Source organism: Mastigoproctus giganteus, chromosome 9 (assembly GCF_048544385.1).
Source record: "Mastigoproctus giganteus isolate SK-2022 chromosome 9, ASM4854438v1, whole genome shotgun sequence".
Taxonomy (NCBI): domain Eukaryota; kingdom Metazoa; phylum Arthropoda; class Arachnida; order Uropygi; family Thelyphonidae; genus Mastigoproctus; species Mastigoproctus giganteus.
The window spans coordinates 123,320,879-123,347,918 of NC_143583.1; the positions used below are offsets into that span (position 1 = coordinate 123,320,879).

At 36.8% G+C, this 27,040-nt stretch overlaps 1 protein-coding gene across 4 annotated transcripts in view; it reads left to right on the plus strand.

Annotated features, from left to right (window-relative positions):
* Positions 1-27,040, plus strand: part of SWIP (strumpellin and WASH-interacting protein) — a 496,362-nt gene that overhangs the window by 333,904 nt on the left and 135,418 nt on the right. For all 4 annotated transcript variants that reach the window (XM_090381778.1, XM_090381779.1, XM_090381782.1 and 1 more), the window contains 2 exons: positions 11,304-11,378; positions 16,047-16,151. In XM_090381778.1, the coding sequence (XP_090237904.1) occupies positions 11,304-11,378; positions 16,047-16,151 (180 nt within the window). The remainder of the gene's footprint in view (positions 1-11,303; positions 11,379-16,046; positions 16,152-27,040) is intronic.

The following is a 27,040-nucleotide window of genomic DNA, read 5'->3' on the forward strand; positions in this document are numbered from 1 at the left end:
AAAGTGGCAAAGTGGCAAGACATTACTAATATATAACACTATACTTCTTTTTTAAAGGCATATTACCTAATAGTAGTGCAATGTTGAGCAGCTTGTAGTAACTTACAGTTTGACAATGGCTTTCGTTAGACTTTATTTATACATACATACATATTTTTTTTTATGAGAAAGCAACAGTTTAAAATATTATTAATAATGGTTTATAGACCTGGGACACTGCTATATGAAGAAAGTACCCAACGACCATAATAGCTACATAAGTTTGTAGTAGAAAACAATGTGCTAACGTTATGGAGAACAAAGGGCTAACGGAACAGAAATCGGCATCACGGTGAACAAAGAAAGGAGTTAAGATAAAAAGAAGTAATAAGAATTACTTAATGCTGTTCATCTGTGACCTTAGCACCTTCATCTGGAGGCACCTCCATAGCCAGGTGGGAAGGAGCAGCAGTGGGTAGTACATGCTTCTTGATTAGACCGAAGTTCGAGCCCGTCAACACCAAATACGGAGGATATGGAAAGGTCAGGAATGACCACCGCATATTCCCGGAGCAGTATGGCCTTAGTTGCTAATGCTCCTAAAAACCAAAAAGTAATAATAATAGCCTTCATCTGGGCCAGCGGCCGAAATCAAAGGAGGAAACGGCGATAAGTAGGTAAAGCCTGTTTCTGACATGAAATATGCGTGGTACATGTGAAAAGTAGGTAAAGTAAGTTAGGGTTAAAATTTAAATCGTAAGGTGTGCGTATGTTTCATGGCTGACCCGACAACAGAGGCTGGAAGTAAAGATTAAAAAGAATAAAAAGAAAAAAATAGGATAACTTACCGGGGTCGAGTAGGTCGTGGCAATCTGTACTGCAGTGGAGTAATAAAAAGTTTCAACTGAATGTGAGCTAAAGTATATGTGGTTTAAGCTGGCGACCCCTAGTGTAAGAAATTGGAAAAATTAAAATTTAATAAATCAATTAAGCTAACTACCCCATTCGTTGAAAGTTGAATTGGAGATGTAATAAAATAAATTAAATTAGAGAGGTAGTAAATTAAATTAGAGAAGCAGTAGATTAAATTATATCAGTTACGTTACGAATGTAAAATGGGGTAGGGGTTAAACACGTGAAGGAATGCATCCCAGGATAGAAAGGAATAACAAGCTAGCAAAGTAGAGGTAAATAGTCGCTAAACTTTGTATAGGTGAGAAAAGTGTTTTAAAGAGAAAAAGAGCATCTCAAATATTGCATTTGATAAACTAATGGCTCATGAGAAATAAAAATATAGAGGGTAGGAAAGCATAAAGAGTAGTGAAGAGAGTACTGAAGAAGACAAAAATATAGTGCTCAGGTAGTATTCTCTTCACACTGCTCTTTATGCTTTCCTACCCCCTATATTTTTATTTCTCATGAGCCATTATTTTATCGAATGTAATATTTGAGATGCTCCTTTTCTGCTTTAAAACACTTTTCTCGCCTATACAAAGTTTAGTGCCTTTTTACCGCTACGTTGCTAGCTTGTTATTCCTTTCTATCCTGGGATGCATTCCTTCACGTGTTTAACCCCTACCCCATTTTACATTCGTAATGGGGCGCCTCTGTAGCCAGGTGGGCAGGAGCAGCAGTGCGTAGCACACGCTTCTTGATTAGACTGGGGTTCGAGCCCGTGTCCACCAAATACAGAGGATGCGGAAAGGTCAGGGAATGACCACCGCATATCCCTGGAGCAATATGGCCTTAGTTGCGAATGCTCCTAAAAACCAAAAAACCAACCAACATTCGTAACGTAATTAACATAATTTAATCTACTTCTTCTCTAATTTAATTTAATTTACTACTACTCTAATTTAATTTATTTTACTATTTCTCTAATTTAATTTATTTTACTACATCTCCAACTCAACTTTCAACGAATGGGGTAGTTAGCTTAATTAATTTATTAAATTTTAATTTTTCCAATTACTTACACTAGGGGTCGGGTCGCCAGTTTAAACCACATATACTTTAGCTCACATTCAGTTGAAACTTTTTATTACTCCACTGCAGTACAGATCGCCATGACCTACACGACCTCAGTAAGTTATCCTATTTCTTTCTTTTTATTCTTTTTAATCTTTACTTCCAGCCTCTGTCAGGTCAGCCATGAAACATACACATACCTTATGATTTAAATTTTAACCCTAACTTACTTTACCTACTTTTCACATGTACTACGCATATTTCATGTCAGAAACATAGGCTTTATTTACTTATTGCCGTTTCCTCCTTTGATTTCAGCGGCTGGCCCCGGGATGAAGGCGCTGAGGTCACAGGATGAACAGCATTAAGTAATTCTTATTATTTCTTTTTATCTTAGCTTCCTTCTTTGTTCGTCATGATGCTGATTTCTGTTCTGTTAGCCCTTTGTTCTCCATAAGCAAAAGGCTCAAGCTAATGGAAGTGCTGTGGCTCAGAGCAGAACTGAGGGGGGGCAGTTGTCCTCTGACTCACAGCCTTATAAAATGCACTGTTTGCTTGATGTTTGCAGAGCAATCGGGTACGGGACATGATACTGCCAAGGGAGATGTCTTTGTGTGTGCGCGATGCAAGGAGTGTATCGATATCAGGCAACAACTCGGCGTTCTTGTGGGCCTATATGAGAGCTTGAAGGACAGGGTGGATGCCCTCGAAGAAACTAAATTGAGGGGCCCATCAAGCTCTCAGCTGCCCACATCAACGCCAGAGCTTGCACTTGGGCATCGCGTGACACAGAGACAACCCCCAAGGCAGAATGCGCTGGTCCCGAAGGAACTAGTAGTTGTTGGTGACTCTATTGTCAAGGAAACGGGGAACATGCTTTGGAAAAAAGATAGGTGGAACAGGACCAGGGTATGTCTGCCAGGGCAAAGGTTGATGACGTTGTAGAGCGAATATCATCTTTTAAGGGCACAAAAGGTGATATAGTTGTACACGTTGGCACTAATAATATTAAGAGTAGGAGACCGGCAGAATTACTTAACAAGTACAGGTCACTGTTGAACAAAAGCCGAGAATTAGGGTTGAATTTGAAAGTGTCTGCAATTCTGCCCAGACACGATAGGAGGGAGTATATGATGAGAGCCTTGTTGATCAATTCGGCCCTGGAATGATTGTGCAAGGCTCAAAGGGTAGAATTTTTTTCAGCCTGGACTGTACTTGTTAACAGGAGAGATTGCTTCTACAGGGATGGGATACACTTAAATAGAAAGGGTGCAAGAATATTTGCTGATGCTATCGAGGCAGTGATAGGTGGGTCGGAAAACTGCTAGCTTGGGGGGAGACAAAGACCAATAGATTGACAGTAGCCACTGGCAGAGGTGAAAGAGATTCTTGCACTGCTTCTATTAGAATGAGCAGAAGCCTGAAAAACAAGATGCATGGTATTTCAGAGACTGTTGGGAGCCATTGCGGTACAAGTAAACACATGGGTTGTGTTAGGGTAGCTAAGAATAGAAACAGGTGCAGGTATACTCGCATGTACACCAATGCTAGGAGTTTAGTAAATAAATTTGATGAATTTGAGGTATTGCTCAAAACATCAAAGGCAGATATTGTTGGGATATCAGAGACGTGGTGTCACACAGATATAAGGGATGCAGAACTGCAATTTGGGGAGTACAACGTCTACAGAAAGGATAGACAGGATAGGAAGGGAGGAGGGGTTATGCTATTAGTTAAGAAACACATAAAAACCAAGGAAGTGAAGCCAGTCGACATCGCTGGACAGTGCAGTGTTGAGTCAGTTTGGTGTGACATAAGCATTGGGAGATCAAAATTGAGAGTAGGAGTGTGCTATAGGCCTAATGACTCTGATGAGTATAATAAGGAACTGTACAGGGAAATAGAGTGGGCCAGTAAATCAGAGAGTCTTATAATGGGAGATTTTAATTTCCCAGATATTGACTTGAATTTGGGGGCTGGTTACTCACACACTAGCAGGGCTTTTGTGGATTTATTGGATGATTGTTTTCTACATCAGCATGTTCGGGAGGCAACTAGAGGGAGAATACTCTTGATTTGATTATCAGCAGTGATTCTTCATGCATTAAGCATCTGTAGATAAATGAACCACTAGGTGGCAGTGATCACAGTGTGCTGAAGTGGGATTTACTCAAAGAGGTAACTACCATTAGGGGTAAAGGGAAGGGTTATTGCTTCCGTAAAGGCGACTACGATGGACTGAGACAGTATTTAAATTCTATACAGTGGGACCAACTGATGATGTTACCACCAGCAAATTCAAAATGGGAAGCATTCAAAGAACTTATCTTGGAAGCTACTAGGCTTTACATACCAACTAAGAAATATTGTTCAAGGTTTAGGCCAAAATGGATGTCAGATGAACTAATGAGGCATATGGCAGAGAAGAAAAATGCATGGGATACTTACAAATTAACACATGACACAGAAGCCTATGATAGATACAAGTTGATATGCAACCAAGTTACAAAGGAGGTTAGGGGCGAAGGCAGATTACGAGAAATCCTTGGCAAGGGATGCAAAGAAAAACAGCAAAGAGTTCTTTACTTATGTAAACTCTAGAAGGAAGGGGATGAATCAGATTGGTCCACTTGATATTGATGGGTCAACTATTGATGATCCTGCTCAGGTAGCTAACAAACTAAATGAATATTTTGCATCGACATTCACACATGAGGAGTTATTCAGCAAGGGGAATGCCAGAGGTGTATTCAACTCTAGCAGTAAGCTACAGAATCTTGAAATAACTGGGAGTAAAGTGGAGGAGAAACTGTTGACGATAAACACAAGAAAGGCACCTGGGGTGGATGGGATCTATTTAGTTATATTAAAGGAGGCAGCAAAGTAAGCAAGCAAACCCTTAGCCATAATTATGAGAGCTTCCTTGGACTCAGGGGAGGTACCCATAGACTGGAAATGTGCAAATGTGACCCCAATTCACAAAGGAGGATCAAAGGCTGACACAAGTAACTATAGACCTGTGAGCTTAACTTCTGTTCCAGGAAAATTAATGGAGGCACTGGTTAAAGAAGCACTGCAGGATCATTTAGACAAGACTTCAGTTATAGCTCAGACACAGCATGGTTTTGTTAAGGAGAAGTCTTGCCTGACCAACTTGATTGGATACTATGATGCAGTCACAATGGAACTGGATGCAGGGAATAACTTTGATATTATATACTTGGATCTTAGAAAGGCTTTTGATACTGTTGCACATGGAAGACTGCTACACAAATTGGAGCAGTGTGACATTGGAGGCAAATCGCTGCTATGGATAAAGGGGTGGTTGAGGGGGAGAAGACAGAGAGTGGTAATCAATGGACACTGCTCATCGTGGACTAATGTTATTAGTGGAGTCTCTCAGGGCTCAGTGTTGGGTCCCTTATTGCTTTCTGTATTTATAAATGATATTGATGATGGTATATCAAGCTTAATGTCCAAGTTTGCAGATGATACAAAGGTTGGCAGGGTTGTCAAGGACACTACTGACACTATGCTGCTGCAACAGGATCTGGAAAGGTTGAGCAGATGGGCTGAGAGGTGGCAAATGAAGTTTAACATTGACAAATGTAAAGTACTACACATGGGAAACAGCAACCCCAGAGCAACGTATCAACTCTGTGGTACTACACTGACGTGTGGTAGAGAATGAAAGGGACTTGGGGGTGGTTGTGCAGGCAGATATGAAGTTCTCTGAGCAGTGCAGATGGGCTGCAAGAGTAGCTCATGGAGTATTGTCAATGATATACAGGAATTTTTCCAGCAGGGATAAGGAGGTGATTATTCCATTGTATAAGGCAATGGTCAGGCCACACCTAGAGTACTGTATACAGGTCTGGAGGCCTCATTTCAAGAAGGATGTAGAGCTGCTGGAACGAGTACAGAGAAGGGCAACAAGATTAGTGAATGGAACAAAGGGGTGCTCTTACGAAGAAAGGCTTAAGTTTTGCAAATTACAGTGTCTGGAGACTAGGCACCAGCGAGGTGATCTGATAGAGGTGTATAAAGCCTTGAATGGTTTAAGCATGCTCAATGCTGATGGGATTCTTCCTCTAGCTTAGAAAAATCATCTGAGAAGGCATAAATTCAAATTGAGGAAAGACAGATGTAGGATAGACGTGCGGAAATTTGCCTTTAGCCAGCGGGTGGTTGGTTGGTGGAACAGACTTCCATCCCTTGTGGTGGAGGTTGATAGCCTAAATAAGTTTAAGGCTCAGCTGGACAGGTATTTTGAACGAACAGAGGGGTGAAGTGGAAGTGGGTTTTTTTTTTTTTTTTGGCTGATGCTGCATAAGCTTGCTTTCTTGCATCAAATGCCTCTACTAATGCTAATGCTAATAACATTAGCCTTTTTCTACTACAAACTTATATATATATATATATACATATATATCTTTTTTTTTTTTTTTTTTTATGTACTAAAAAAATTGGATGCAAGTATACTTTGTGGACTTTTTTTTTTTACTTAAGTGACCATGGTTGAAAGATTATTTTTGAAATTAAGTGAATGAAAAATCATTTAACACTTTTAACATTTAAAATAAAAAACATTTTTTAACAGCTGCTGGCTTTGCTGATAATCTTTTTGACACAGGATTGCATCAATCTGGATTAGGGAGGACAGAGACATTTTTGGGCTTTCTTTTCACCCTGGTTTAATTAGTCAGCTGCTGGCAAAGGTTGTTCGACAAAAATATCCAGTTTTTCTTCTGTAAAATTGGAAGAAAGAGTTCTTAAAATAAAGTGGTTTTTCCTCCAAGTGTATTAGCCCTATGACACACATGCATTGTGATGCAGGTAATGATTTACCATATTGAAAAAAATGACTAAATCGAAATTAGGATTTTTTCAGTGCAGTGACTCTGGTATTAGATGACAGATTATTTTCAAAATAAAATGAATGACAAATGATTTAAAAGTCTCCTATGTGAAAAATAAGGTTGACTGGACTCCATCAACACCAGGATATTGATGAAGAGAAAATGGTTCATCCATTTGCTAATACAAAATTTTAAAAAGAAAGTTTGTAAAAATATTGTTATGATATTGCATATTAATGATTTTATAACATATAGTATATTAACCATTAAAAATATTTATTTAGGTATTTAACATATATAACATTATCTCTCTCTCTCTCTCTCTCTCTCTCCCCCCCCCTACCAGAATCTACGCAGCAGTCATCTATGGAATTAACTTGAACAGCTTTTACAGGGCTGTAATGCATGCTTTTTGGAGAGCTGGCTCAAGGCATGTGTTGAGAATGTGTTGTGTTATAAAAAAAAATATTTATTAATGCTTAGTTATATTAGCATATTTTGGTCCTACCATCAGCCTGAAACAGCAGGAACTGGGATTTCTCAGACAAGCAATATTTTTCCAATCCTCCACTGCCTGTGTTTCTGAACTCTCTGAACCATACCCTGTTTTTTACTGACAGGAGCAGAACTCGATTAATATGTTGGCTGCGATGTCCCATCAGTGACAGGGAACAAAGAATTGTGTATTCGGAAATGTCTCTTTGGTAGCCTGAATGTTACCCTGCACAACCCTTGTCAACCTCTGTTAGCATCTCACATCAGCAAACTGTTTACATCCATAAGATAACCATTGCTGGATATTATTTGGTTATTGGACCAATCTCGATACACCCAAAACATAGTTGTATATGAAGGAATATACAATTGTGTTTCTGAGATACTCACGCCTGCGCATCTAGCATCAACTATCATGCCATATCCAATATCTCTTACCTATGCCTTGCCTATTCTCACTGAATTGCACATCTGCCATCTATCTGCGTACTGTGCTTTATTACATGGTACAAACACATGATGCTGTTTCTGAAGGAGTGCTCCACTTCATGAAACGGGTAGGTGCAGATAATGAAATATTAATATTCCTTGCGTAATTCACTGGAAGGTGAATTAGGCTGGGGATTTATACTTTTAGAATGATCCACCTATATAGACAATCATGGTGGGTATTTTTTGGGGACTTCTCAGTGTTCTCCCTTGAAGAAGGATTAACAAAACATCCATATAGAAAAGTATAAACCTTTTGTACTTATTTCCTCTACTAACAATAAAAGAACTTCAGAAGTTCTAACCTGAACCAAAGCATTCCCACTACTTTGAGCCCTTTTCTTTGCTTCTCTTGTCTGAGGCATGATGATAGTCTAATTTTAATTTAAAAATAACACACAAAACTAAGAGATTGAAAAGAATAAATAATCACTAAACTAATATTACTTATTTAATGGCAGTACAAACTATGCTCTTTTAGATTACATTTGTGCAGAGTGATAAAGTCACTTTATTAAAACACATTTGTATTATTATAATTTATAGTTTACACACCTTTTCTGATACAGATTACATTGCTCTAAACCTCCAAGTATCGCCTCAGCACTCTAATAATGGGCAGAATTTCAATGTTCTTATATATATATGACACAAGGGAGGCAAAATTCCAACATTCTTATTGATACAACGTGGTGGTGGCGGCGGCAAAAGCTAACTATGGTTTCTTAAGCAGCTAAAGGCAGAGCAATGAATGAATTCGCCAACTCAATCAGAGAATAACAAATAATAAATACACTACTTATTTTAAATCAAGAACAATAAAGAGCAAAAAAATTTTAAGAGCAATAAAGAAAGTACCACTTTGATGCTCCCGAAAAAGCTACATGTCCAGATAATCTCGTCAGCAGACATTAGGTTATTTGCTGTGCACTGATTGGAGTTGATGATTATTTTTTTGTGGACAGTTACTTATTATAATTTTGGTGGAATTTATGATTATATATGTTTCTGCAGAAAATTTTATTGAAAATTTTGACAAGGGATGAGATGTTTCTTAAAACGCATAACTTCCTAAAATTTAATATGAAGGTATCAGAAAGACTGTGGGAAACACCACATTTACACACAAAAACGTAACTTAATATACCTAACTATAACCAAAAACTTGTAATAAACACTGTATATCACAAGTACATTTTGTTATTGCCTACACACTTAGTCATTATAAGGCAGGCCTCATGCATAGCACACACTTCTTGATTAGACCGGGGTTCGAGCCCTTGACCACCAAATACGGAGGATGTGGAAAGGTCAGGAAATGACCACCGCATACCCCGGAGCAATATGGCCTTAGTTGCTAATGCTCCTAAAAATCAAATAACAACAAGGCAGGCCTGTATCATTTAGGCTGGAAATTATTTTTTTAAATATTTCATCTGTTTTGTTGAATATCTGAGGATTAAATATTGCTTTAAATCAGTAATTAATAAATAAATAAATAATTGTTTGTTTATAATTTTAAGATTTTATATAGAGGTCACCACACTTAACATGTTCACTGCTCTCCCCAAATTCAAAACACACACTCTTGAAAAATGCCCTCTCTCTGGTTTTGTTTATAGCATTAATCTGGCTTTATTTATAGAGTTAACACTCCATATACCAGAGGCAACTAAATTCTTGGGATATTTTTCAAATATCACATTATACCCATAACAGACCTCTACTATCAAGTTCAAATCAGATCACAGCCAATTGGAACTTAAAGCTATCTTATCACCTGCCAAAAGGAACCCTTCCATTTCTGGTAAATGGAAGTTAATTGCTTCACCAAAATTTCCTAATAAAGACAAAATGCTGGAGCTGTTAAAATTCTATCCATTGGATTCTTTGAACAACTTGCCTATTGATCAAGCAATGCAGCTCTTAATAAAATGGCTTACACATTTAACCAAGGAAGCAGCATCCAAAGTCACAATAACATCATGTATTACACCCTAGTTTATACCTGATCTAAAGTTATATTTCCAAAGCAAACAGAAAAGTCAGAATGAATGGAAGAAAAGAAGAACTCCTACTGCATTAAACTTCAAGAAAAACAGAGAACTCTTCCAACTCAAAAAAAACAGAGGCATGTAGGACCTTCATCTTAAACAGAATCCAGAGAAATAAGAGAGCTTTCTCCAAAGTAACTACTACTACCCTCAATCCTATCGAAGTCACCAGGTGGATTCCAAAAAAACATGTGCACAGTCTCATCTATTCAGCCACAGGGCTTTCTGCCTGAAGAAGATGAACAAAACTATTCCCCACTCTTAAATAAGCAGTCAGATCAATCAGTCTACCATTCAACAAATAATAAATTAACTGAAACAAGACACATCTGGCCCAGACAGCATACCAACTTTTGTTATCAAGGCTAGCAGCACTTACATCACTGCTCCCCTGGTGCTTGTTATCAAGAGATGCATCGCATCAGTGAAACATATTTGCTTATCATTTGGAGAACTTACAAAATCAGTCCCATTCCCAAGAATGGACACTCACAGAGAGACATCAGCTACAGACTTATTTCAGTTACCTTGACAATCCCAAAAATAATTTTAAAAAAACTCTCCTTCTATACCTGCAAAATTTGATTCACTGATGCAGTTCCACCAGTATTCATCTTGGTCCAGTGGTTACATCCACCATCACTAATCTGGCTGATACACTTATTCAGATAAAATCAGCATTTCAAGAAAAACCCCAGTGTGATATTCTCTACTTAGTATTAAATCAGCATTTGATAATCTCAAAGTTAAGCAAGCAATAAATATTCTGAAGAATAACTGTAAGATAAACACACAAGATAAGAGATAGTAATCAACTATCTCTTATATAGCCTCAACCACAGATTTCTCATGTTCATATCTAGCTCCAAGGATATCACAGTCAATACATCTGCAGGTATATCCCAAGGAGGAGTTCCATCAGTGATTATCTGCAGCCTCACTACTGCTGCTACTTCAAATCACTATCAACACCATCTCATATGGTGATGGTTTAGAAATCTTTATTACTTCTAGACCCAGTGATAACACAAAAAAATATTAATCGGAATGCCAAGGAATTAGTGACAACCCTAGTGCAATGCCTCCAAATCCTGAACTTAACCATCAGTGTAAAGAAATCTGCCCAAATTACCTACACTTCCTAGAGGAAGCCTAAGCCAGTAGATATTCTCATTCAAGGCCTTCCAGTACCAAAAGTGGATATTCACAAATAAAAAGTGGATATTTTTGTCAATCAACCTTCACTGGAGGCCGATTAATTCAGTTATAGTGAGAAGAAAGCCCTTTAAAATCAATCCAAACTGACTCAATCCCATGGTTTTCAATCCAGGTCAAAAAAAGTCATTGAAAAGGTCGACAGCGAAAGTGTTAATAAAAAAACTTTCACTTTTTCCCAAACTTTTCAATTTATGTTTACTGAAAATGCTCAAATGTATTCAGTTAATACCTGTTTTTCTAGGGCCTAGACGTACTTGAAATCATGAGAAATATCCATGTCTTCGTATCTAGATACCTGTATAATTTAAATAATCAAGTAAGTATCCATTCCATATAAACTTGTTTGGCTGTCTCAAATTATATTAGCTTTCATTTAAAAATACTGGCTTATTTGGTCTGGTTAGAACCAGAGAAAATAATTTTTGCATTTATTTTATTTTATTTTATTTTTTAATACCAGTAAAATTTGTCCAATATATAATTGAACAATTTATAGGTTTATAAATTGTTCAGTTACATACATGCTTTAGTGGCTAAGTGTTTGGATTTTATTTTGTTGGAATTTTCATAATTATTCATTAATTTCCATAATTAATGAATAATTATGAAATTTTTTATTTTTATTTAAAATATGCCACCATAACAGCATATAGCGTATTTCCCCATGTATAAGACGCACCTTAATTTTGGGGCCCGAAATTTGAAAAAAAAAAATGTATCACATAAAGTTATTGAACTCAAGTTTTATTCATCATAAAATTCATACAACTCCTCATCACTGTCAAAACTCCCATCCATTAGCTTGTCCTCCTCTGTGTCTGATGATGAATTGCTGTCTTCATATATTGCCTCGTCCTCAGTTCCATCAATGGCATTTGAAATGCCACACTTCTTAAATGACTTGACAACGATCTCAATCTTGATATTATCCTAGGATCTTTTCACCCAGGTAAAAACTTCTCCTATAGTTGGTTTCTTCACTCTTCCTGCTGGTGTCAAATTGCCCCCAGAAGACTTCATCCATTGGTTCCATTCGTCTCTCATGGCAACTTTGAAGGGTTTGTTAATGCTGACATCAAGTGGTTGGAGCTGGGATGTCAAGCCTCCAGGTATGACGGCAAGTTTTGTTTTTTGCTCTCCAGCAATCTTCTTTGTGTATTTTGTTATGTGTGCCCTGAACTGATCAAGCACCAATAGGGCAGGTTTGCATAAGAGCCCACCTTGTCTCCTTCTCCAATTCCCTCTCTAAATCAGGCCATTTTGCTGACTTGCCTCTCATGGCCTTCTTCTGCCGTGGCGTTTTCAGTAGGGTTTCTTCTTCCCATAGCCAGTCTCGGATTGTTTTCTCAGTTGGAGGAGGACCAAACTTACATTCAGCAGTACGATTTCCATTCACTTTTGCAAACTGGATCACTTTTAACTTGAATTCAGCACTGTACAAAAATCTTTTCTGAGCCATTTCTGGGCAGAACGTGGCAAAACGTAATCTAATATACCGGTAACAAGTGCGAAACAATGAGCACAAGGCAACAAGTGCAAAAAAGCGGGAAATGCAAGTAAAAAAAATCTACAACCACTGTATAAGACGCACCCAGTTTTTAGACCCCAAATTTTTCGTAAAAGGGTGCTTCTTATACATGGGGAAATATGGTATATATGGCAGTTAAGTTTTAACTCTGGAATGACGTGTGTTTATATGAGACTGATCAAAAAGTTCTAATACTATTTATCTACTCAAGTGGTGGTGATGGAGTGCTAAGATGATGGGGGGGCTCACCACATTGCTTGGTCAAGTCACTTCCTGCTACAGCAAACCAGGAATGGACTGTGTGTGTTGAAATTCAGACATGTCTCACCCAGTTTTTAGACCCCAAATTTTTCGTAAAAGGGTGCGTCTTATACATGGGGAAATATGGTATATATGGCAGTTAAGTTTTAACTCTGGAATGACGTGTGTTTATATGAGACTGATCAAAAAGTTCTAAGACTATTTATCTACTCAAGTGGTGGTGATGGAGTGCTAAGATGATGGGGGGCTCACCACATTGCTTGGTCAAGTCACTTCCTGCTACAGCAAACCAGGAATGGACTGTGTGTGTGTGTTGAAATTCAGACATGTCTGAATGTGTGTGTGTGTTGAAATTCAGACATGTCTATCACAAGTGTAATGGATATGAAAGTAGAACAACATATATGCCTCAAGTTTGGAGTGAAGAATGGAGAAAGTGGAACAAAAATCCTCCAAATGTTAAGAGCTGCATTTGATGATGCTTGTTTAAGAGTTTTTTTTGTTTTTTTATCAATGGATGAAACATTCCAAAACAGCTGAGAATTTTTGAAGATGACAAATGTTCAGGTTAACATCAACTTCAAGCAGTGAAGAAATAGTTGCTAAAGTTCGTTCCAGTCAGTGAAATTCTATGAAATTGCTGAAGAATTTGATATCTTGATAGCCTAAATAAATTTAAGGCTGAGCTGGACAGGCATTTGGAATGAATGGAGGGGTGAAATGGAAGGGATTTTTTTTTTTTTTTTTTGGCTGATGCTGCATAAGCTTGCTTTCTTGCATCATATGCTTCTACTAATGCTAATCTCCTTTGGATAAAGTCTGTTCATTGTTCATCTGACACATACCTTGCCTTAGTATGTGTCAGATGTTTATAAAATTTGCTCCAAGGTTGTTGAATGATGACTGAAAGGTTCAATGTTAAAAACTGTGCAATGAGCTGAAAGTAAGGTATAAATACCCTTTCATCAGTTTCATTCTTATAGTGAAGGTAAGAATGTAACATGGGTACATGGTTTAATCCATCAGGCATCTCTCATATTGTGGAGTTATACTTCATAACTGAGTTGTCACTATTGCAACAAAAGGGTGCCCAAATCCACCGAAGAGGGGCCAAAAAGCCTTGAAACAGTGGTGTTCTGGGTAGCGGTATCCACCGAGAATAAGTAACAGTAGCCTTCTCCATAGGTGAAGCGTTACTTATTCAAAGTAGTGCAATACTGAGGCAACTCATTGCGAAGATATTCACAATATGAGATATAATTAAAACAATGCATTAAAACTACCTTGGTAGTAGAAATGATGTGTGTACATTGCTCATGCATAAGTAAACTCCTTCATACAACAGTATAAAGAGTATCTAGGCATTTAGACTAGAAATATCTTCTATCTCAAGGAACTGTTGCATGGACAAAAATTTCTGACCGTAAAAAAGTTGAGTGCAGCTATGACCCAACATATTAGACAGCTTAACTTCAGCAGACAGTTAAATGGCATTCAAAAATTACCTGAAGATTGGGAACCAATCATAAGGCATGAAGGCAATTACATTGAAGGTTTATAATGTAAATTATATTATAAAAATAAATTAATTATGTAAATAATAAAAATAAATTTAAATTAACTGCTTTTGTACATTACTATTACTTTTGGGATAACCCTCATACTATATGTTGATTTTTAGGGTTCGTAGTCTAATGAAGGACCCTTATAATGTCACTCGGTTGTCTGTCTGTCCGTCTGTCACAGCATTGTATCTCTGGAACCACTCAACCTACTGACTTGAAATTTTGCATGGTTTGTACATCATGTGGGCCAACATAACTCCATATTGATTGTTGTTGACAAAAATTTGTCTGAGAAATGGGGGGGAGAAAATGTTGTTGACAACCTATAGCTTATTATACACCATTGGAAAGAGCTCAACGAGTAGGTTTAAAATATAATTTTAAAATATTTTTTAAATTAAAAATGGCAGCACCAGACAGGAAGATGTGAATAATTTACGTGTCCCCCCCCTCTATTTCCATCGCTAATGATAAAAATCTCATTAATTATGCGTTATTCGATGCCTATCAAGGGAAAACTATTCTGATTGAAATCTATCATTTACTATACTATAATAATTAATGATAAACACCAGCCCAGAAATTAAACTGAAAATTTTCAGTTTAATTTCTGGGCTGGTGTTTATATCATTAATTATTATAGTATGGAAATTCCCAGCCCCATAGGCCTGTTTGAAGATCTATCATTTACTTTTTGTGTTAAAATTAAAAAAAAAAACAATTTTTTATTGCACTTAACGTTCTTCTTTGTACTAAGTAACTCTCTTTTTGGTGACAAAAAGGTTGCTAAATAGTTAGTTAATAATTCTATAAAGGTCATTTATAAATTTTGCAACGAGAAGTATTTTTTAACAATTTTCAGAGCTGTAGTTATTATCATTAGTCATATAGTGCAAGGGAGCCTGAGGCTTTTGCTGCACCAGCCAAAAAAAAAAAAAAAAAAAAAGAGTTACGCAGAGAGAGAGAGCAGTCAGAAATAGAAGAGAAGAATGATGATATCCAGCTCAGGACCCTGGAGTTGTCCCGGCAAGGAGGTACTCAGAGAGCCAGTGTTGAGGCAGTAGTCGTGGTGGGGAGGCACCTGCACGGAGTCTTGCATGGCCCTCACCTTGCCAGTCACTTCTCCCACCCTTTTCATTCACAACAACTGGAAAGACTCAAATACACAACGTTTTTGTTAGTTCCTCAGTTTTAGGCCAAGTCAGGGTACTGGAAACTTTTTTTCAGTTACCATAAAGTTCTCTACTTGAGATACTACACTAATGGCTATTCATGACTACAGACCCTTCATCCTGAATGCCCGGCACTCAGTAGTTGACTGATTTATTTATTATTTTTTTTTTGTTATCAAAGTATGATTACTGTAAAATGGTTAGTTAGGGGTGTACGAATTATGGTGTTCCCATGCTACAAAGCCCTTAAGATAGGTTCCTACCTGGCTAAGGCCCTACTTATCCTACAGATGGCTCTGATCTTGTACAATATGGCTGTTTGTTCTAAATAATTTCGAATGCATATGTCAGTCAACCATAATGGTGTATGAAATGTATATAATTATGTATAATTTTTTATTATTTTTTTTATAACAGCCTTTCTTATTGTAAAACTTTTGAAATTTTGTTTATTACAGATATTTGTGGAGAGATCCAGTAATAACAAACACCTTAATACTATTAACATTAGACATATTGCCAACTCTATTCGTACTCATGGGATTGGTATCATGAATACTACAGTAAGTATATTTGTCTGTGTTGGTATATATGTACATGTACACTATATGACCAGAGGTATTCAGTAAACAGGTAACTGCAAAAAAGGACTTTTAATTCAAAAATTAATGTATAGTAGGGCTACCCAAAGCATGCAGAGAGCCTCAGCTCTTACTTTCTACCAACTTCCAGTAGTTGTTAGCTAAAATTCACTGCTATTCCTCCTTCAAAGCAGCTGCTACAGCTGATTTTTAAGAAGCAATTTTGGCTACAGCCTAGTCTGTGCTTCACAATATCTCACAGGTTCTGTGGCACCTCTGTAGCCAGGTGGGAAGGAGCGGTGCATTAGCACATGCTTCTTGATTAGACCGGGGTTCGAGCCCCTCACCACCAAATATGGAGGATGCGGAAAGGTCAGGGAATGACCACCGCATATCCCCGAGCAATATGGCCTTAGTTGCTAATGCTCCTAAAAACCAAATAACAATAACAACAACAGGTTCTGTGGTGTTGAGGTCCAAGCTGTGAACCATCCAGTCCAGTCCAACTTTTCAATGTCATTGTCCCCAAATGAATGGACATTGATGTCAAAATAATGCCATACGGTGAGATGACCTTTACTGTATGGCACGATGCATTGTTCATACTGATACTGATGGAAACTGCCCTATTCTATCAGACTTCCTCAACCACTTTTCATGGTCAAGATGTTTCATTCCAACAGGAAGCACTCTTTCTAGGCAATCTCCACACCTAAACATGTCCAGAACAAAATACTGTGTAGTCATCACTTCATAGCACCTTCTGCTAATTTTTTAAAGTCCATGAACATTGTGAATGACACTATTTCAAATGACATTTCACATTGGTGACAGCGATGCTGGACTTACATGCAGTTATACTACCACTCTTGATTTTTAAGGAGTCCTTATGTGCTGTAATGTAATAACTAGATCGTATGTATAGCTTAGCTTAATTTTCAGCACTCACCTCATAGTAATCCGCTTAGCTGGTGGAGAGTTTTACCACATACATAGTGGTTATAGGATTCTAATAACTTACAGGGATTATGGGTTTAAAAACTAAGTTATGGGCTATAAAAATTTTCTTAAGAAAGGAAAGTGCACCTTCCATTCTATGGTTCTCTAATTAAATTAAATTAAATGAAGAAAAATAGAAGCTAATAGCCGCGCACGAGCGACTTTCGAAATCATCCTCAGTTAGCTATAGTGGGGGGGGGGGGAAAGAGAGTGCGCTTGTGTTATATACGGGTTGAGTTTCCCGAAATGCATTTCAGTGCACGTGGAAACTTAATACGTGCTAAATTCCAAATGGGGGAGAAATTGGCGGGAATCTTTTTGTTTAACACGTTGAGTGATGTATGGCGCTTAAACCATTCGATGACGAGGGCTTCGTTTTCAAGGATTTTGTAGCTGGAACTTAATTTGACTACTGTGATGGCTGAATCGATGAGTGGGTTATGATTATAAGATTGGACATGTTGTGTTAGTTCTGTGCTTGTTGAATTAGATTTGAAGCTATTAAAGTGGTAGTATGCACGCATGTTGGAAATTTTTGATGTCCCGAATTTTGCTGTTGTACTGCCTATGTAACATGCTTGGCAATCTGATTGGCATTTGATCAAATATATAATGTTGTTATGATCTTGTGTTTCGTACTTCTGTGTTGTCTTGTATGAATTGAATTTGGAACTTAATTTGTTATAAGATGTGAATATTAATTTGATTTCTGTATTCTTAAAAATCTGTTGAAGTCTTTTAGCTTATTGTTGATGATATGGGAGCACGATAAGGGGTTTATATATCTTATTCACGTGGTTAATGATTTTGCTTGGGTTATTAGTGTTATTATGAACTTTGGTGATGGTTTCTTTTATTAGTTGTAATGGGTATTTTCTGTCAATGAATTTTTTGGTGAGGTATTGTAATTCTACAGATAGGTCTGTTTGTGTGTGGCTATATTTTACAGCGTTGTATATCTGGTTGTATAGAACTGCTTTTTTGATGTATAGAGGGTGGTGTGAGTGGTAATGTAAGAATTTACCTGTATATGTGTTTTTTCTGTATATTTTGGTGCCTAAAGATGTACTTATTTTGTATATAGTGAGGTTTAGAAAATTAATTTTATTATCGGTTTCTACTTCGAGGGTAAATTTGAGTCTTTCATGTGTTGTATTAAACGTGTTCAGTAAAGTATCGATGGTGGTTCTGTTGCCTATTAAGAGGACATCATCTGCATACCTCATGTAAAATCAAAGGCTATGACAGTGTCTCTTGGAACTGCTCTCTATTGTTTTCTGAAGACTACAACGTGAAGCACAAATTACAGCCACTCCCTGACTTACGTAAGGGTATTGCGTTTTGCGGAACTCTACATAAGTCAGAATTTCCCTAAATGCTACAGCACTTGCAAATTTGATTGAATTTGATTGAAGCCAAAAAAAAAAAATGTTCGACGACCATGTAAATAGAATTATTTATTCAATTTTTTTATTTCATGCACAGGAAAAATTACAAAAGTGTACAAAATTACAAAAATTTCAAAATTATAAAATAAAATCCAAAAAAAAACCCCCAATATGTTATTGGGTTCACGTTATGATATTTTATGCTGCAATATTTTATTATGATGCAAAATACGTTTCTACGATTTTGTTAAGTTTGCACCAGCTGGCAAAAACTTACATAAAGTTGAATTTCTGTAATTTGAGTATTACATAAGCCGGGGAGTGACTGTACCTTCTTTTGTTGTTGGTCAACCAAGTTTCATGAGTTTTAGGCTGTCAACCTAGTTTTTATTTTTTTTTCATTAAGATTCATTTACATCTTCTATCTTTGAAACCTTTGAATAACATTCATTACAGTGAATTTTAGGAGGTTCAGATGAGTCATAGCTGTACATGCAATAAGGTTACTGATGTATCAATGAAATGTTGCTAAATATTGAATCTGCAAGTTCCAGTACCTATAATGACTTCTAACAAATGCTCCTGCACGGGCATATCCACTAGATATATGTCTGCCAAACATTTTGGGGGAGGGGTCTGAATACTTATGGCTGTATTGTGTGTGTGTGTGTGTGTGTGTGTGTGTGTGTGTGTGTGTGTGTGTGTGTGTGTGTGTGTGTAGATATATAGATTAAAAACTTTAAATAAATTTGCAGAAAAATAGAAAAAGAATAGAAAGAAAATTAGTATAGCAAACATTGGTAGCAGCAATGCATTATCCACCATATGTTGCTTATAATAGTTTAAATAAAAATAAATGAAACACACACACACACACACACACATATATATATGTATATATATACGAGGGGGTTTTGATAAGTTTCCAACCTGACAAGAAAAAAATTTGAATAGATGAAAATCCTTTTAGTATGTTGTTACCCAATGTCTCATAACGTGTTGTGAAAAATTTCATTCATTTCCTTATAGTAGTAATTTTTTTTTACAGGTCTGAAGTGACCATGGTGACGCAAAGTGTGAGTTTTTCCAAAGTTGAGAAGAGAACTGTCATCAAGTACCTCTTCTCCAAGAAAATGGGAGCCAAAGAAATTTATGACGAATTTAAACAAACAATGGCCAAGGAGTGCCCTTTATACAGCACAGTGAAATCGTGAGTGGCAGATTTCAGGAGGGGGAGAACAAGCACAGAAGATGAGGAAAGACCAGGAAGATCCAGAACCGTAGTGACTCTGGAAATTGTTGATAGTGTCCACAACTTGATCCTTGCAGACAGGAGGACGGGTCTGCAATATGTAGCAGACACCCTGGGCATCAGCTTGGAGCGGGTGCATTACATCGTGCATGAAGAATTGTGTATGAGAAAACTGTCTGCCAAGTGGGTTCCCAAACTCTTGACAGCTGATGATAGGAGAAAAAGAAGGGACTGTGCAAAGGCACTTTTGGACCGTTTTTAAAGTAGTATAAGCAATGTTATTCAACAAATAGTGACAGTTGATGAAACACCATTGTACATGTATGATCCTGAGACCAAAAATCAATCCATGCAGTGGTGCCATGATGGATCACCATGACCCAAAAAATTTTGCAGACAGAAATCTGCAGGGAAAGTGATGGGTGTGATATTTTTGGATGTGAGGGGATAATACTCAGTGAATACCTGGAAAAAGGCACCACCTTGAATGTTGAATGTTATGTGGTCATGTTGGACGAATTTCATGCCGCTTTGAAGGAAAAGAGGCAGGAAAAGTTGTCAAAATGCATCCTTTTCCTCCAAGACAATGCTCCCTGCCACAAGGCCAGAATTGCAATGGAGAAAATTCATGACTTTCAGTATGAAATCATTGAACATCCCCCTTATTCCCCAGACCTTGCCACTTCGGACTATTATCTGTTCCCCCACCTCAAAGGTACTACATTTAGAGACACAAGAGACATTATATCAACAAGGGTGGTTTGCAGACAAAGACTTCTATTACCATGGATAGAATTGCTGCAGGTATGTTGCGCCAAGTATATCAACCTGGAAGGGAACTGTGTTGAATAAAATGACATTCATTTGCCACGGGCGCCATGTTTTCTTTCTGAGGCCAGAAACTTATCAAAACCTCCTCGTATATATACAGTGGGCCTCAACTTATGATAACATTAACATCCAATATTCTCAGAAACTGATATACCTTCTATACGATCTTTTATTTTAAGGACTGATGATATTTGCAAGTACCGATGGCTTTCTGATATAGCTGGAATGATGAATGGGTGGAAATTTTGAGATGCATGATACATGGAACATCACTCATATGATTGTTCTCAACCAATTAGCGTCTTTGTTATTGTTCAACAACATTATTATTCAGTGCATGGCATGCAGAACATCACTCATACGATTGTTTCAAATCTATGACGATCTGAAACTTAAAGCTCCATCAACCAGTGCCAGTGCTGTGCGCTTTGAAGAGTTTAAAGCCAGCAGAGGCTGGTTCGAGTGCTTCAAAAAAAAGGGTGAATATCAAAAGTGTTGAAAGTCATGGGGAGGCATCCAGTGCTGATAAAAAAAAAAGCAGCTGAGATCTTTAAAATTGAATTCCAAGAGTTTGTTGATCAGGAGGGTTATGTTCCCCAGCAGGTTTTTAACATTGACAAAACTGACCTCTTCTGGAAGTGAATGCCCAGGAGAACATACATGACCAAGGATGAGGCTAGTTTACTTGGGCATAAGCCTATGAAAGATAGGTTCACTCTTCCATTGAGTGCCAATGCCTCTTGAGATTTTAAGCTGAAGCCTTTGCTTGTGTATCACTCTAACACCTCCAGAGTATTTAAACAACAAAAGGTTGACAAAGGCGTGCTGGAAGTGTTTTGGTGCAGTAACAAGAAGGCCTGGGTTACAGGATATGTCTTCAATGAATGGAAGCTTGAAGTTTTCTGTCCAGTGAAAAGTTATCTTGAGAAAAATAAGCTTCCTGTGAAGGCACTGCTCCTGCTGCATAATGTGCCTGGCCATGATCCAAACTTGTTCAATCTCTTCAGGCACAATTTGACTTTGTTCAAGTCAAATTTTTGCCATCCAGCATCACTCCTATTCTTCAACCAATGGACCAGCAAGTGATTGCAAACTTCAAGAAAATCTACACCACTAAAATGTTTGCAAGTTGCTTTTCAGTGACCTCTGGTGAAAATGCTGTCACCCTCAAAGATTTTTGGAGGTCGGAAGTTCAGTATGCTGGACTGTATGTGGCTGATTGTAAGTTCTTGGAATGATGTTTCCACCAGGTGCTTTGATTCAGCCTGGAAAAACATCTGACCTTTAATTATCTATAACAGTGGTTCTCAAACTTTTTAATGTGAAGGCGCCCTAAATCCATTATGAAAAATTCCTGGCAACCCCAGCACCGGGTGCATGGGTGCTAGCAGAATATTTTGTAAGGTGGTGCATGTGGAAGGGCAATGAGGGAATTTTTTTTTTGAAAAATGCATGAAAAAACTTGGCTTTTGGTACAGGATTTTCAAACAAAATTTTTTTTATTTAAAAATTGGTACCTGATACCGCATTTTATGCACAATTTCTATATCTCTAAGAATAATAAATTGTATGAAAAATCTAAATTAAAGAAATAATATTCGATTGTTTTTTCATACTTATTTTAATGTTTTTAGAACAATAAGTACATTTTCTAATTTATACATTTGTATATAAAAAAAAAGCAAAAAAAAAAAAAAAAAACAATACAAAATTATATTGAAATTTTATTAATTTAGGAAAAAATGCTTATTACAATAAAAATATATTCTTAAAAAGAAAACAAAACAATTAATGTGAATCATGTGCTTGATGCGATTTACTTCATTTATATTTGGGCGTATTTTAGACAAACATAACTCGCATTTCATTTTCAATCGACTTCAGTCTTTCCCTCTTTTTAGTTTTGATATTAACGAGCGTAGAAATCCAGAGTTCATACAAGTATGAGGTAGAAAATTGTACCAAAACTTGAAGTGCTCTGGCTCCTATGTTGGGATATTCCTTCTTAATTAATATCCAAAAGGATTCGAGTGAAATTTCAGAGTATTTTAATCGCAACATATGGTCATTGCGAATTTGTATTAATTCCTCTTCTTCTTTAAGGCTTAACTCCATTTTATTAGATGTCGATTCAACAAACAGATTTCGTATCCAGTCAAAACTGTCGATAGATATATCAAGAAAATAATGACAAATCTGTTCTTCTAGTGATGTTAAATAAAGTGTTCAGAAATTAACTTCTTTATATTTTTATTTTTTCTTGCAGCTGTCTTTGAAAACCTTTCCATGTTGGCTTTGTTAACTTTAATTTTTCAAAATTTTACCCTGTCTTTAAAAGTGGCAATTTTATCAGATTTTAATAAATTTTCATCTCTTCCTTCCTTGCATACTGAATTTACATTATTCAATTGTTCAAATATATATGTTATATAAGCAAATTTTGTACACCAAAAATCATTTTTCAACAATTGACAAAATTCATGCTTGTTTTCTTGTTCAAAAAAAGTGAGTAGTTCTACTTTTAATTCGTAAACATGACTCAATACTCATCCTTTGGACAGCCATCTGACATCAGTATGAAGAAGGTTTGAATGCACAGAACCAAGTTCTTCACACAGTTTTGCAAACAACTGTGATTTGAGAGGCCTGCTCTTAATATAATTAACCATCTTAATTATTTCATTCAGCACAGTTAGTAATTCCTCTCCTAGTGTTTTTGTGATTGAAGCTTGTCGATGTAAAAAACAATGAATAGATGTGATATTCTTATTTTCTTTTTTGACTAGTGATGGAAAACCCTTTAATGACCCAACCATGGATGGTGCCCCATCTGTGCATATTCCCACACATGATTCCCATGATACATCTATAGATTTTAAATATTCATTCAAAAATGTTAAAAACATTTTTACCTGTCATGGTTTGTTCTAATTCTTTGCAACATAAAAATTGTTCTATTATTTTATCATTTTTAATAATATGAACAAATGCCAGTAGTTGGGTTTACCTCCAGTATCTGTAGATTCGTCTACTTGTAATGCAAATATAGGAGATTCTTTAATTTTAGAAGAAACAATTTTTTCAATATTATCTGACATATCACATAAACGTCTGCAAATCGTATAATCAGACAAAGGAATTTTCTTTAATTCTTCTTCTTCTATCCCAAACATTGTTTTACAAATTACTGCACAGGTGGGGAGAATTAGTTTCTCTGCAATAGTATGTGGCTTCATTTCTTTGACTATTATTCTGCCACTAAATAACTGGCTTCTTGTACTCACTAACTTAACTTAAAAATCACAGTAACTTAAAAATTTTTTTTTAAAACTAACACTTTGTTTTTTCTTGCGATTTTAATAATCTGTTGAAGTAATCTGGTGTCTGATTAGAAAGATTACTATGTTTTGTAGTGAAATGTTACAATAATTTGCTTGGATTCATACGTCATTTGCTAATATTACTCCACAAACAATACACATAGGATTAAGTGCAAAACTATCACTACACCATGTAAAGCCCATTTCTAAGTAACTGTCTTGATACATACAAGTTTTTTTCTTTTTTATAGTTGAACTTGTACTTACTTCAGTTTTTCTGCTGCTCTGTGAAGTATCTTCATTGTATGCCACTATTTTTTGATTCAAATGTTCATTACTATCTTGATTTTTTCTCTTTTTAATAATAAAGTTTTCCATGGCCACTGTTTTAAAGTATTTGAAATATAGAAATACTAACTAAAACTTTAACGTGCAAAACATGCTCGACTATATGCACAACAAGGCACACTGCTATGCCAAAGGAGGAATGCAAGCTAAGGGCTAAGATCCGCTAAGCGAGTATGAGCTTTCACAGTGGCGCTGTGCTGTTTCAAATACACGCTGTACGCGACGGATGGCTTGATTCTTCTGTATATGTAGGGGTATGTACATAAACACTGCGATGTGGTCAGCAATTATTTCATGATGAGTTCTAATTTACACAGTTGCATGAAAATCAACGACCTTTTGTACCGACTGCCATGATATAAGCCGATGCTAAAGTTGATGTCACGGCACACATATAAAAGAGTAAGCGGTACCCACTTTGAGAACCACTGATCTATAACATTGATGGATTTGAAGATGATGGTGCATTGACAAATGATATTGTCACTCTTGGTAAATCAATGAGTCTGGAGATTGGCAGAGGAGGTGGAGGTTCTTATTGATGCTCATGGGCATGAGCTAACAACAGAGGAGCTACAAGAGTTGGAGAAAATTACGGAGAGTGACACTGGAGAGGAAGAAAAAGACACCCAAAAAGTGTCAGCTGAAGAGTTGAAGACTCATTTCTTGTTGGGTGCGTTTAAGAGAAGTGGTAAAAAATCAACCCAACATTGAAAACACTGAACTCATGATGTGCAAAATGGAAGACAAAGTCATTTCTCACTTCAGGAAGCTACATAAAAGTCAAAACAGTCCACTTGGGCAGTTTTTTTGCCAGTAGCGACAAAAGACTGAAAAGACACCTGATGCTTGTGATATAGTCCCATTACCACTACACCACCATTAATTTCATCAATGGTGGTGTAGTGGTAATGGGACTACATCACCATTGATTTCATCAGCTCTGCACTTCAAGTCTAAGGTAAATGTTATTGTTTTTTATTTTAAGATGTTTTACGACTATTTATTAAATAATCTTTATAAAATACTCATTTTTAATGTGAAAATAAAGTATAACATGTAAGAAATACCTATTTTATGCGTTTTTGGAGAATGAATTACATGAAATCAATGTATTATAGGTTTGAACTTTGCAATATTTACAATGTGCAGTGGGTTTTGTGGAACAAATTACCATTGAAAAAAATAAATTTTCAAAAAACTTTTATTTCATTCTTATGCCTAATTTGTATTATTTATTATATATATATAATAAGTAGATAATAATATAGAGGAGGAATATGGGGTTAAGTATAGTCTAAGGAACCTGCTGTCAAAACCATAGGAAAAAATGCATATAAGTACCTGTAAATAAAATATTATGAATTGTGTTATGTGAATAGCACTCAGTGTTGCATTTACAATGATTTTACCATATTCTTCAGGAGTCAGCCACCAAAACCAAGGGAAATGCAGCAAAAAAGTAAGGCCTCTGTTTCGAACATGAGATACACTCAGTACATGGTAATTACGGAGTTTAAGAAATAAATAAAGAAAAGAAAGTGTATAATAGCTGACTCATATCTCATGGCTGACCCCACAGAGGCAGAGATAAAACATAACTAGCCTAAAAAGGAGAACGTAAAGGGAATGTATAAGGAAATAATACCTAGGTAAATAAATTTTGAAGAAGAAATGAAATGAAATAAAATAAATCAATGGGCCATTGTGGTACTTACTATAATGCCGTGCCAATGCTAGGCCCCATGAGATATGAATCAGTTATTATACACTTTCTTTTCTTTATTTATTTCTTAAACTCCATAATTACCATGTACCGAGTATATCTCATGTTCGAAACAGAGGCCGTACTTTTTTACTGCCTTTCCGTTGGTTTTGGCTGCTGACTCCTGAAGAATACGGCAAAATTGTGATGGCAGCACTTAAGTAATTCATATTTTATTTACAGGTATATGCATTTTTTCCTATGGTTTCGACAGCAGGTTCCTTAGACTGTACTTTACCCCATACTCCTCATCTATGTTATTGCGATGATATTGATATTGACATGACATGATATTGCCAAGGGGAATGTCTTTGTGTGTGCACGATGTAAGGAGTGCAAGAAATCAGGCGCCAAATGGGCATTGTTATGGGCTTATATGAGAGCTTGAAGGACAGGGTGGATGCCCTCGAAGGATTTAAATTGAGTGGCCCATCAAGCTCTCAGCTGCCCACATCAATGCCAGAGCTTGCACTTGAACATCACGCAACACAGCAGCAACCCCCAAGGCAGAATGTGCTGGTCCCAAAGGAACTAGTTGTTTTAGGTGACTCTATTGTCAGGGAAACGGGGAACATATTGTGCAAAAAGGATAGATTGAACAGGACAAGGGTATGTCTGCCAGGGGCACAGGTTGATGATGTTGTAGGGCAGATATCATCCTTTAAGGGCACAAAGGGTGATATTGTTGTACACGTTGGGACTAACGATATTAAGAGTAGGAGACCGGCAGAATTACTTAACAAGTACAAGGCAATGCTGAAAAAAAGCTGTGAGTTAGGGTTGAATTTGAAAGTGTTTGCAATTCTGCCCAGACACAATAGGAGGGAGTATATGATGAGAATCTTGTCGATCAATTTGGCCCTGGAGAGATTGTGCAAGGCTCAAGGGGTAGAATTTTTCTCAGCCTGGTCTGTGCATGTTAACAGGAGAGACTGCTTCTACAGGGATGGGATACACTTAAATAGAAA